General features: G+C 32.2%; 2 protein-coding genes across 2 annotated transcripts; one reads left to right on the forward strand and one right to left on the reverse strand.

The window, feature by feature from the left end:
* Positions 1 to 132: 132 nt before the first annotated feature.
* Positions 133 to 6,841, reverse strand: LOC148306445 (tRNA (34-2'-O)-methyltransferase regulator WDR6). Its single transcript, XM_088264998.1, has 5 exons — positions 6,672 to 6,841; positions 6,195 to 6,508; positions 4,145 to 4,330; positions 1,546 to 4,052; positions 133 to 1,130 (listed from the first exon to the last, which is right to left on the reverse strand). The coding sequence occupies exons 1-5, from the start codon at positions 6,754 to 6,756 to the stop codon at positions 1,070 to 1,072; spliced, it is 3,153 nt and encodes a 1,050-aa protein (XP_088121124.1). The 5' UTR covers positions 6,757 to 6,841; the 3' UTR covers positions 133 to 1,069.
* Positions 6,842 to 9,202: 2,361 nt separating this feature from the next.
* On the forward strand, positions 9,203 to 12,525 carry BckdhA (Branched chain keto acid dehydrogenase E1 subunit alpha). The gene is made up of 7 exons (XM_088264973.1): positions 9,203 to 9,305; positions 9,388 to 9,656; positions 10,235 to 10,491; positions 10,756 to 10,921; positions 11,191 to 11,394; positions 11,528 to 11,794; positions 12,193 to 12,525. Exons 1-7 carry the CDS (start codon positions 9,246 to 9,248, stop codon positions 12,266 to 12,268), a joined length of 1,299 nt encoding a protein of 432 aa, XP_088121099.1. The 5' UTR covers positions 9,203 to 9,245; the 3' UTR covers positions 12,269 to 12,525.
* The last annotated feature ends 278 nt before the right edge of the window (positions 12,526 to 12,803 follow it).

Genomic DNA, 12,803 nt, shown 5'->3' on the forward strand with positions numbered 1-12,803 from the left:
AATTGGAAGATAACTTCAACAAGTAAACAAGAAAGCATTTGTCCTTGCATACTTCATGCACTACTGAGGCCGAGATTAATAATAACAATAATTATCTATCATTAAATAATCATCAAGGTTGCGGATTACTCTAAAATTATTTCAATATTACAGAAATTTACGGAGCCAAGAAATTATTGAATAAGATCTACCTACAACATAATCTGTGCAACTAATGAAAACTAATTAAAGTTTCATTAATTTTTAATTATGTGTGTAAGTATGGAATGAGGTTCGTGACTAAAGTGTTAACTTTATGAACAAAACTTAATTACTAAAAATCATATAACTGAAAGGTGGAAATCAACAAAAGTATTTTTTTTTCAATTGATATTTTAATGTCATTTATCAGCAAAAATAAATTAATGTGTGCAAGGATAGGGTTGCCATTCGTCCTGATAGGTCGGTATAAATATTTATCTATAAACATTTTAAGAGTTATGAAAATATAGTTTTGTGGGCTGGTGACCTTTTTTATATTTTATTTTCCAAAAGGCTTCCAAATATTTATAACTTTTGTTATGTGATAATTTTTGTTTGACATAAATGGAAAAGAAGTAATTTATTTTAAGTATCATTATTCCTAAAAAAAATGAGACAAACACCAAAATATTATTTTATTAAACAATACATTTTTTTAAACTTTTAGTTTTAATAATGGCAGTCGGGTGAATTTGGCTTGAAACCTATTTTTTTTTCATTGAACTACATACTCTATAATATGTAGTTCAAGGAAAAAAAATACAGCTCGATAAAACTGATGTCAAGTGTCACTTGAGCTTCTACAATAGTTAAAAATTTGAGTAATGTTGATGCCAATTATGAATGTTACACAGTGTATAGTATAAGGTGATTACTTAAACCAATTATTAGTCTTGTAAAAACCAGACTTTCATATTTCCATCCCAATAATAATCATAATAAAATCTTGATAAGAAATATTTATTTAACATAAATAGGAATAATATTACAGTTTATAATATTATGTAATGGAAGGACTAATATTTCCAGTCTTATCTTCATTTTGCTGCTATAAATCCACTGACAAGATTTCAATACCCTTTCCGAACAAACAAAAAGAAATTTTGTTCCTGAAATAAAAAAAAAACACAAGATTAGAGAGATAAGACATTTTATTTGAAATATTTTGATGATTTTCTTTAAGATAAGATAACAACATTTAAGATCATTGTATAAAATATATGTATATGTGAGGTAATAAAATGATTATTGAAGAAATGAGTGTACTGAACATTCCCGTATTGGATGGCTAAATATAATAAATATTGTAGGTACAGGTTGGCCGAAAGTAACTTTTTGGTTTTACACCCCATTTATATAACTATTAGTTTATGGATATTAATTATTCATGAAATAAATAAAAACCCTTTTAAGATAATGAAGAAATAATAATTAGTTTCTAATAGAAAAAAATTAAGAAAGCAATGCTTGGTCAACAGACAGCGTAATTAAATTTTTATCATAAATATGTAATACAATTATTACCTGTCACACTTCACAACTTCAAATCCTTGTAAATCAGGTACTGTAGAATAGTACTGTCCTAAGTATTTACAAGACAGATGTGTCCCGTCATGTGTCCATTTCATAACAGTGACCCTTTGATCGATGGACACGCTCGCCATAATATTATCTTGGAAAAGTTTAACGCCCGTAATTTGACTGCAGTGAAAAGTGTCACAAGACCACTTGGAGATTTCCTTAATTCTACATTCGTCATTGTTAATTTCTGATTTCAAAATATTCAAGTGAAGAGCGTTATCGTCACCTCCAGTGGCCAGAATAATTTGATCTTCATTTATAAAATCTAAATCGACGCAATTTATGCCAGCTTTATGAATTTTCATGCTGTGAAATGGTTTTATACTATGAGTTTTTTCTTCTTCGTCGTAATCATCTGTGAAATTGGCAAAATTCCAAAATGCAACTGTGCCATCGACTGCTAATGTCATGACGATACAATTATTTCTAGTTTTAAAACTTCGCACATTCAAAATACATCTTTTGTGATGTTCCAAAGATAAGTGAAGATTAAGTTCACACTTTTTTTGGTCACACACAATTTTGAAGACCCTTAACAATCCATCAGAGCAAGCTGCCAAAAGAAAGCTATTATTTAATATACCTGAAGATTCTAAATTATTTTCAGAAATGCAATCTAAGCTCATGAATCTAGTTTCAGCATCTATTTCTTTGGACATATTGGACCAATTGCCATCCTTTCTCATTCTTTCAAGATCGGTACCTTTAAGCATATAGCTTCCGAATTCGTAGCACTCGATTTTCGTGTCTTTATCGGAAATATTTAGAATTAATTTAGATGCACATATTTGTGCCCTTCCTCCAGCAGTATAAAGAATGTATTCTCTGGTTTCTACACTCTGGGATTTGGTATATAAAATTGGCAATAAATACATACATCTTATGCTAGACAAATGATTAGTCAAGTCGAAAACTTTATCATAAGTTATATTTCCACTCTCGATTTTACACGATGCTATCTGGATGCACGTATCTTCTCCAGCCGAAATTAGATAAAAATGATCCCAAACTGTTTCATTCACAGATAAACATTTAACAGCATTTATTTCTTTGGAATGAAATCCTTTTACGATACTGTTTGATCCCATGTCTTGCAGTTTACTACTAACTGCTTGAACTACAGAGTTCTTTATGTAGATGAACCTTAAAATGTTTTGTCGCTTATTTTCAAATTCTTGCCAGTTTTTCATTACATCCCAAGACCGGTGACCACCTCCGCAGTTTACGGACCAAATATTGGTTTGTTCTTTCAAATCCCAAACAATGAGATTTGTTTCCTGATATCCACAAATCATATTTTTATCTCTATCAATAAAACTGTGCACCCACTCAAAAGGTAACTTAACATGACGCAAATATTTTAATGTTTGCACATCTTCCTTGTCACTTTCGTTGAGTGAAAAATATTTTATTGTCCCATCTCGGCCAGTTGTAATGATGTGACTATTGTGAAATTCGATTAAATTTACACCAAGTCTGCCATGGATCTTTGGAATCGAGATGATGGGTTCGTTTATGCCTTTTTGAAAGAGATGTAAGTTACCACAGCGATCACCCACTAACAAAGATTTTTTTTTAGATGGTTCCAAAGCGGCAGATGTCAGCCATCTTTCTTTACATTTGGGTAAGCTGAATGTTGAGGTAGTGGTGCAAGTCTGGTTTTGGGAACACCAGAGGGATATTTCTCCATTTGCGTCACATACTACGAGACACCTGTCTGCCACCCAATGAAGTGACATAATTTTATTTTCTGTTATTTGTTTGCTTAAAAAGAGAACTAAATTAGGATCAAATTTGCAAGGTTCAAGAAAGATGTCAATTTGGCCACTAATTCCAGCAAAAGCAATAAACTGCTTGCAGAGAGATTGAGACATACACATATATGTTTTAGAATAGGGTAACTCGTGTTTAACGCTCCATTCTTCCAATTCGAAATCGTAATACATAACGTATCCTTGCTCCGTAATACAGACGATGTTTCCTCGAGCCGTTAGTGCTATTTTCTTGGCTGACAATCTTTGATCTGGAAAGTTTAGAGATTCGGAAATAGGTTCGAGCGATTCACAAAATCCCTTGTGCATTACAACTCCGGAATTGCTACCTCCGGTGACAATCAACTTTTGTTTAGCATCGCAATCTATGCACCACAATCCCCCACCTTGGAAAACTTTCTTCTTATTTAATAAATTTCCTTGAAAATCCCAAGCGCACATAATCGCATCTTCACCAATTGACATAATAAAATCCTCTTGTATAACACTTGAAATTACCCTTGCTGTATGACCAAACATATTAGCTCGGGACTCAACCACACTACTTTCCCAGTAAAGTATCGTGTTGCTATCTTTACAATCATTGGAAATAATATTCCAAATGCGAACTGATCTGTCATCGGATGTAGTAACTATAATATTTTTATCACTACAGTAAGCTATGGAAAAAATAACTCCCTGAAAAGAAAACATTATAACGTTTTATTATATATTACTCTTAAATCGTAAAAAATATTTCAATAAGTATAATTTTTTTATTAAACTCATACCTTATGTCCTGTAATTTGGTGCAAAACTTGCTCACACTTTGTGCTCCATAATACAACTTGCGAAAAGGCAGTTCCCGCCATTGCCAATACATGTTCATTTATTTCTATAAGTATTCCAGAATATAAAATGCATTTTTCTTCACACGAATAGGAAACAGTTATTGAATTTAATGCAAGGTCCCATATCTGTGAATAAAATATTATGAATAGAAAACGGAAAAAAACAGAAAGTGGTCAGGTCAGGAGTTGGGAATGATTGGCGGGCATGAATAAGGGATGCAAGAGGTGAAAAAAGTTTGGCAAGACAGAGTGGTGTGGCGTTCCATTCTCTCTTCTACCTCGCATAGAAGCGGTGTGATATGGTATCCGTATCCGTGAATGGAAAATAAACCGTGATAATATAGTAATCAGGGGCGAAAATTGATCAGAATTAACCATAATAATGCACCAAATTGTATAATTCTAGCAAATATATTTCAGGAAATCTATATTAGAATATTATAAACTGTCGTTGTGTATGGAAGTGAAACATGGAGTTGGCAAAAGAAGGATGAAAGTAGACTGAATGCAGACGAAATGCATCTCTCAGAAGAATGTGCGACAAAACGATGTATGATAGATGTTCGAATAGTGAAATAAGGAAGGAATGCAAAGCTGAGACAAGCATTATCGATAAAATTAAGAAAGGTGTGTTGAGATGGTTTGAACACGTAGAATGAATGAGTGAGGAAAGAACGGTACAGCAAATTTATGAGGCGAATGTGATTGGAAAAAGGAGCAAAGGAAGACCGAGAAAAACTTGGCATGATCAGGAATGCCAAATACTTGAAAGCGGTCAGGTTAGGAGTTGAAACAATCGGCGGGTATGTATGAGGAGATGCATGAAAGTGGAAGAGGCGAATAATGTTTGCAAAGACAGAGTGTGGCGTTCTATTCTCTCTGCCCTACCCCTGCGGAGAAGCGGCGTGATGGTTAGTTAGTAAGTTATAAACTGTCGTTGATAAAGCAGAGAACTCCGAAAAATACCACCGTCTAGGTTGCCTTTCACTTTACATAAAAACAGATAAACCACAATATACATTCTCTTCTCATCTGCTTTGCTGAACTACAACATTCTTCTAAACATAAAATAATAAATATACATAAATTCAATAAACGTCAGTAAGGTACCTACTTATGGTTGAATCAATCTAGATTTGAATGTATGGAACTCGCAAATAATTGATAAAGTTTTTTGACTATGCAAATATCATCTTTCGTTAGGTTTAATCAAAGATCACAACTTCCCCATCCTAAATGAGTCCCCCCCCACCCAGTGTTGCCATATTTACAGATTTATCTGTATTGATACAGATTTTAGGCTGCTGTTACAGATGACAGATTTTACTCTTAGGTAGTACTTTTAGTTTTATGCAGATTTTTGGAATTGGACATAGTATATGATAAAACAGAAGAATAGATTCGAGCATGATTAACATTTGATAATAAGAAGGTGAGAATTTATTTTATATTGGAGTGCGTTATTTATTATTGGGTAGGGTACTATTTTGTCTTGTCATGGAACATTACGCAATTTACGCAGTGTACTGCAGGATTCCTTAAAACATGTCTATTATGTTCATGCAACCGAGTGTTCATTTTGTACACGTCGCGTAATACGCAACGTTTTGATCGGTGCTGGCTCGAAGATAATTATTTTAAGACTTGTTTAGAAACAAGTGAAAAGGGTGAAGAATATGCATATTGTGAGTTCTGTTTAACAGATCAGCTATTTGTATCAAAATTTCAAAGCAATGGCAAATAGGCACCTACAGAGATTTTGGGTTATTGATTCTTTACAGATTTCTAGACTGTTTGATTCAGATTTTTTGGTTTGGTATATGGTAACACTGCCCCCACCACTGCTCACATTCAAAAATACTTTTTTTTAGTAACCAATGGTAAGAATTACGTCAAATCTTACAAAGGTGAAATAATCCCTAAAAATTTTATCTTCAATTTCTCATCACTCAATCATTCTATGGGATAAAGAATAAAGAAATTTAAATACCTGAATAACATTATGCGCGGTTAAAATAGCTATTTGGCCTTCTTTCTTAATCCATATTAAGTTTATTATCCAATCCGTGCACTTCAGTTCCTTGTTAAGAAATGTGAATTCATTTTTAGTTGTCTCCAAGTGTGAATCTTTGGGTGAAGAGGATTTAACATGGTATATTTTTGCTTGCTTCCCCCCAAAAACAAGAACATTGTTACTTAAGGCGGCCGGAACAAAACCTCGAATTTTTTGTCCAATAAAAATGTGCTGTTTTGAAATCCAACTTTTGTTTGAAATTTTATATAAGTAACCTACATGACCGACACCTAAAAAAAAACGATATTTATATATTTATCCCGTCTTTATTTGATTACAAATTTATAAAATAACTAATTAAAATGAAATGAAAACCATCGGTTCTAAAATTACAATCTAAATACGATAAATATTTATTTTATTTAATATATTTTTTTCATTTTTGGTTCCTACCAATTAATAAAATATCATCTTTATACAATTTTAAAGCGGTTATGTCCGTTTTTATTAAATCAGAAGTAAATGTAACCTCATTCATTGTTACCCATGTGCAATTTTTAAATATTCAAAACTAAAAACCAGTTCGGCATGGAAACATCAACTGGAAACGTCAAACGTCAGCTGTCAAAAAAAATATACACCATAGACTCAAAGAAGTAGACGAGAGACAAAATATTTTGTTTAAAGATAGGTAGGTACGCAGATCAAGCGTGACTATAAATATTGTTTACTTTCAAAAATCGGTATACCACAGGTGCAGTATTTATAGTGAGGCAAATAAAAAAAAAGCTATCGATTATAATAGGCTGACATTCGTATGCTTTATTGACTTCACTAAGGCGTTCGGCCGAGCCAGACTTAATGATATAACGCGGCTGACTAAATGATATATGGCTGAAAGAGGAGCGCCCCCTGAAATAGTCAACATAATCAGGCAACTCAACTCAAACACAAACACCAGAATCAGAGCAGATGGTAAACTCTCAAATCCTGTAAAAGTCTGTACTGGCATCAGGCAGGGCGACAGTCTGAGTCCATTCATTTTCAATCTTACCATGGATGGGGATTGTGGAGGATATTAAAGCACTACATAAGATCTGGCCAACCCAAATTGCACCCCGGGCCGCATCGATGACCTAAAATTTTCCCAAGGGCCGCATACAGACGGCAAAAAAATATAATTATAAATTTTTATAACAACGAATTTCATACTTATTGATTTTTTGTAAGTATTATATATATAATTTGAATGCAGAGATAATCAGAAAGTACAATCAGGGCAATTGTGAATAAAACTAACATGACTACGACCAGATGTGAGAAGAAAACATACAAAAATGTATATGTTCATATAGTAATAAACATTTTGAAAATTTTAATCAATCAAAATTATCAATTAGGACACAATCAAACAATATTACCAATTAAAAAAAAAATATCAATGACCACTCAGTGCGAAATTTGAGTTTCTTTTCGCTTACTTAATCAATTTTCCTAAATCTATTTCAATAGTTGAAGTTACACACCTTAACTGGTTTTCGAGATTTTTTGAGATTGCCTTAAATTGGCAATGCTGAAGAGCGTGTGTATGGATATTGTTCACTGTTTTTATAACAAAATGCATGACTTGGCTCGTAGATAATACTTGAGGGCATAAATTTTGTTGATGTATCAAACCGTGTATCACAAATATATCACTGGTTTAAAAATACATTCTTCATACAAGACCGCGGGCCGCGGGTTGGCCATCCTTGCACTACATAAAGGATACAGACTGGGAGAGGAAACCAAGCGGGTGTTTTTGCCTAGAAGTTTCACTCATGAATTGCATGAAATTATAGTAACTTTTAACATAAAGAGTAAATCCACTCACAAGTAGGCATAGGCTATGAAACTTATAAAGTTGAAGCCTGAGTAGGGACATGATAAACGGTGTTGCATAAGCCGTAGCTAGATTGCAGAGTCACTTGGTAACGTCCAAGTGACTAGGTAATTTTAGGTAATTTTTCAAAAAAAGAGGAAACCATAGATGTTGTTTGCTATGTGGATTGCTATAATTCGAATTAAATTCTCAACACACTTGCATATGTATTTAAGTTGTATCAGTTTTTATCACGGCTTAACTCGAAAAATAAACCTGCTTCAGTTCGTCGTTTTATTATTAAACCTAGTTTCAAATATAACGATCATATAGGTTGTTATCTTCAAGTCAAAGTTAAGCTTCACACTAACGATCATAGGCACTAAATGATAGCAAATTTATATATTTTTGAGCATTTTATGAAACAGGGTCAAACTTATTTTTATGATATTTTTTTTCATATTTTTACTTATTCAATATTTTTGCTTATTTAATATTTTGCAATACTAAAATCAGCAAGTATTGCGAATATTTGCATTTCTTACGTATTATGTAAAATACCCATCAGATATTTCAGTATTTTATTTTAAATTGACTATTAAACTCAAGCAACTCATTGAAATCATGCTCCATGAGATGGATTATTAAAAACTAAAAACGATTTTTTATCAAATCATTTCCATTTTTTCCCTTTCCCCAACTCAATCACACTGAAGCGCCTTTGAGGTAGTTTGTACTAAAATGGCGCCATATAAATTAGTTTTTTTTTTAAATCATTAATATTATCAAAAAAATTGGGACCAGTTTTCGGAAATTATAAACATGTACTTAGCAGCTTGAAACAAACTAGAAACCACCTACCTACCTACCTTGTTTGAATTCAATACCAAATGAGTACAATACAAAACAACAATAATAAAATAACACATAATGTTATTATGTATCGTCAAAGTAAATACTGTATTTATAAAAAAATCATACCTACTTAATATGTCATCATTTCTTAGTACCTGACCCGGCCCATGTTTTATGAATATGTAATGGTTTTCAGGCCACCGTAGGTCATACATTTACGTTAGTACAGTGAAACTACGTATTATGTATTGTATTTATCTTTCAGTTCAGTTTAAAATTTACATGTTGGCGTGACGATCGTGTTATTTAAAATGGCATTATTCCTACGCGGGCGATTGGTTTCTAAAAAACTGACCAACAATGGATTAGCGGTAACAACCAGTGTCTTAAAAGTAGTATAATGTTATCTTTACAGTGGTGATATTTTGTTTTAATTTGGTTATATTTTTTCAGGCGTTGTTATCAACTTTTAGGTCTCAACCGGAGAGAAGCGAAGCAAATGCTGAGCAGTGGTTTCCAGGCTGTAATGCTCCGTTTACTAATGAACTTTCTTTCACGGAATCTAAACATTATGACCCAATACCAATATACAGCATTCTCCATAACACGGGGAAAATAGATCATAAAGAAGATCCCGGTCTATCCCAAGAAACAGTAACAAAAATGTATAAAGACATGACTCTTTTGAACACAATGGACAAAATATTGTATGAATCTCAGAGGTAAACATTTTTATCTTATCTGAAACATGCTAGATTAATGTATAATAACATCAGTATTAAAATAAAAGTAAATCACACATTTTTTAAATTATCGTAACATTAACAGCAATGTATTATCATGTTGAAGGTCACTTATAGGCCATTTTTCAAAACAAAAATAAGATTCTTAACCATACTAACGTATTGTATGCCACATTTCATAGGCAGTTGATATTTGTAATTTGATTGATGACTGGCGATATTCGATGTATTTAGATAATAAAATGATATTTAAAAAAAATACATCAGACATAATTCATGAAATATTGCACATAAAAGTATTGATATTGATTGTCACTGTAAATCATGTTTAAAATTACGGATGGTGACTGCGTGCTTTATCTGTTTTTGGCATATGGGTTTTTAGCGTCGGTAATTTACATGAAAATATGATGATTGAAACTGAATGAGGGTAGGATTCAGGGTGTAAGGGACCGACCTAGTATTTTTGTAAACAATTTTCGCTACAAGGTCAATTTTTAAAGGCAATTGTGAATTCACGATTAATTAATATAAAAGCAATTTTTTTATATCCACAGACAGGGAAGGATATCCTTTTATATGACCAATTACGGAGAGGAAGGTTTGCAAGTTGGCAGTGCAGCAGCTCTTTCCCCTGAAGACTTGGTATATGCACAGTACAGAGAATGCGGAGTGCTTATTTGGAGGGGTCTGACACTGGACTATCTGGTTAATCAGTGTTATGGTAATCATGAAGATCCTGGAAAAGGAAAGCAGATGCCCGTTCACTATGGAAGCAAAGAACACAACATCCAAACAATATCCAGTCCACTTGGTAATCACTTAGCAAAATAAACATTTTAATATATAGGAAAGTAGTACTTGGACTTCACAATACTTTTTGTTGGTGCTTCCACATCTTTACCAGTGTGGTTTATTGCACGGAGCCCGCTGGCCTTGCTAAAAATATAAATTTTGTTGTTGTTAATTTTTTTTAAGATAACCAACAAATTGATGAATCATTTATGTCAAATATTATTTTTTAATAAACTTCCTAATGTTTTACGAAAATTATTCTATAATATTGAATGGTTTTTAGGTACTCAGCTTCCTCAAGCAGTCGGTTCAGCGTATGCTTTTAAATTGAATCCAAATAACCAAAAATGTGTTATCTGCTATTTTGGAGAAGGGGCAGCTTCCGAGGGGGATGCACATCCGGCGTTCAATTTTGCTGCTACTCTAGACTGTCCAGTGATCTTTTTCTGGTGAGATATTATTATTATTTACAACGTTATATTTTTATTTAAATTAAAACGAAGGTGAAGAAAATTAAAATTTTAACCGAAAATTGTATTTTTGTACGGTATGCGATGTTTGCACTTTGTTAATAATTTAAAACAAAATCAAACATAAATATAACCGAAAATATTATGCTGAAACTGGCATAGGATTTCACTTATAGAACATCAGTAAGCGGCAGATGATATTATGGGTAAATTTTCATTGTTGGTCTGATTTTTAAAATTATTTTTAGTCGGAATAACGGATATGCCATCTCAACTTCGTCAGATGAACAATATAAGGGTGATGGAATAGCTGCCAGAGGTCCAGCGATGGGCATCAATACGATTCGAGTAGATGGAACGGATATTTTTGCTGTTTATAATGCGACAAAAATGGCAAGGGAATACGCTATTAAAAACAATAAACCTGTTCTTATAGAAGCAATGGCATACAGGTATAAAGTACCATTATCGAAAAATCATTATACAGAGGAAGAAATATTCAAATTATGACAAAGTTGTTATTAAAACGTGCATGAATTATTCTGTCTACTAAATTTTTGTTAATCTACTTTTCACCCTTCTCAGAGTTGGGCATCATTCGACATCTGATGACAGTAGCGCATATAGGAATTTATCTGATCTTGCCAAGTGGAACACTACAGAGAATCCAATTGGAAAACTGCGACTTTTCATGGAATCTAAGGATTGGTGGAACCAAGAAATGGAAAATGCCCTGACTGCAGAAACTAAGCAACGAGTCCTCAACACAATGAAAGAAGCCGAAAAGAAACTCAAACCAAATTGGAAGGAAATGTTTTCTGACGTGTATCATGATTTGCCACCACATATTCAGTTAGTACCCATTTACATATTTTTATTTATTTTACACACTATTGTAACAATGATATTTATATATATATTCTACAATATTTATCAGCATTTTAACTTTAATTTTTTTTATATTAATCATATCAACCTTGTAGTACCGTGATTGAAAAAAGATAACATCTAGGGGTCGAAATTGACTAACTAGAGGACAAATTATCGAACTCGAGAAGCAATTTCTTTCCGGGGGCTACCAGCGATAATCTCACGAACCTAATTTTAAAACTGCTATTAATAAATTAAAATTCCATTAGGTTACATTGAAGGGTTTTCAATCTTTCTTAAATATTATTTTTAGTTAGAATGAAGTCTAACTATGTAATAAAAAATAATAATTATGATAACACCTGATTTTTTTCTTTCAGGAAACAAGTAAAAGAGATGGAACAACACTTGGAAAAGTACAAGGAACACTATCCATTGTCAAATTATAAAAGTTAATAAACTAAACACATTTATTTTTTTTGTTTCATAAAGATTATTTTGCCACAGAATATTTTTTTGTACATTTTAAAATGGTAAAATAGTAAAATAATATCATCGTTTATTGAAAGAGTTATTTTTTGATAAATATATTTATATGAAATGTAATATAAATTTAATTTATATATTTTTGAGTTAAAATACCACACCGTTTTGTTGAAATGTAATTTATATTTTTCATAAAGAAATAAATCAAACGGCTGTTTTTGACAATACATTTAATCTAATTTATTAGCCAAATAACCATGAAATAAACATTATTTTTTAAGTATATAAAAGACACGGAAGAATAATCATAAAGAAAAATCACTATAAATTTAAAAAGTATTCAAGAATATTTTTTGAATATTGGAATTTCCTGCCAAAATATGTCAATATGTTCTTCATGTGTATCATTTAGTCATAGATAACGCTTTTTTATTACCGAGATGTGCATGGTGCTCATTTTTTACTGAAGTAGGTACTTATATTTTGGGTTGCCAGAGTCTCGAAG

The sequence above is a fragment of the Brachycentrus maculatus genome, unplaced genomic scaffold (assembly GCF_059751285.1).
Source record: "Brachycentrus maculatus isolate JH-2025_06_01 unplaced genomic scaffold, ASM5975128v1 h1tg000241l, whole genome shotgun sequence".
NCBI classification, from domain to species: Eukaryota; Metazoa; Arthropoda; class Insecta; order Trichoptera; family Brachycentridae; genus Brachycentrus; species Brachycentrus maculatus.

What these genes read in the sequence shown, in the direction of transcription:
- BckdhA (XM_088264973.1), top strand. Translation starts at nt 9,246, where the DNA reads ATGGCATTATTCCTACGCGGGCGATTGGTTTCTAAAAAACTGACCAAC. An exon ending in TGTCCAGTGATCTTTTTCTG is followed by an intron (nt 10,922 to 11,190) that starts GTGAGATATTAT and finishes AATTATTTTTAG; the next exon opens with TCGGAATAACGGATATGCCA. An exon ending in GATTTGCCACCACATATTCA is followed by an intron (nt 11,795 to 12,192) that starts GTTAGTACCCAT and finishes TTTTTCTTTCAG; the next exon opens with GAAACAAGTAAAAGAGATGG.
- LOC148306445 (XM_088264998.1), bottom strand. Translation starts at nt 6,756, where the DNA reads ATGAATGAGGTTACATTTACTTCTGATTTAATAAAAACGGACATAACC. An exon ending in CCGCGCATAATGTTATTCAG is followed by an intron (nt 4,331 to 6,194) that starts GTATTTAAATTT and finishes TTTTATTCACAG; the next exon opens with ATATGGGACCTTGCATTAAA. An exon ending in ACCAAATTACAGGACATAAG is followed by an intron (nt 4,053 to 4,144) that starts GTATGAGTTTAA and finishes TTTTCTTTTCAG; the next exon opens with GGAGTTATTTTTTCCATAGC.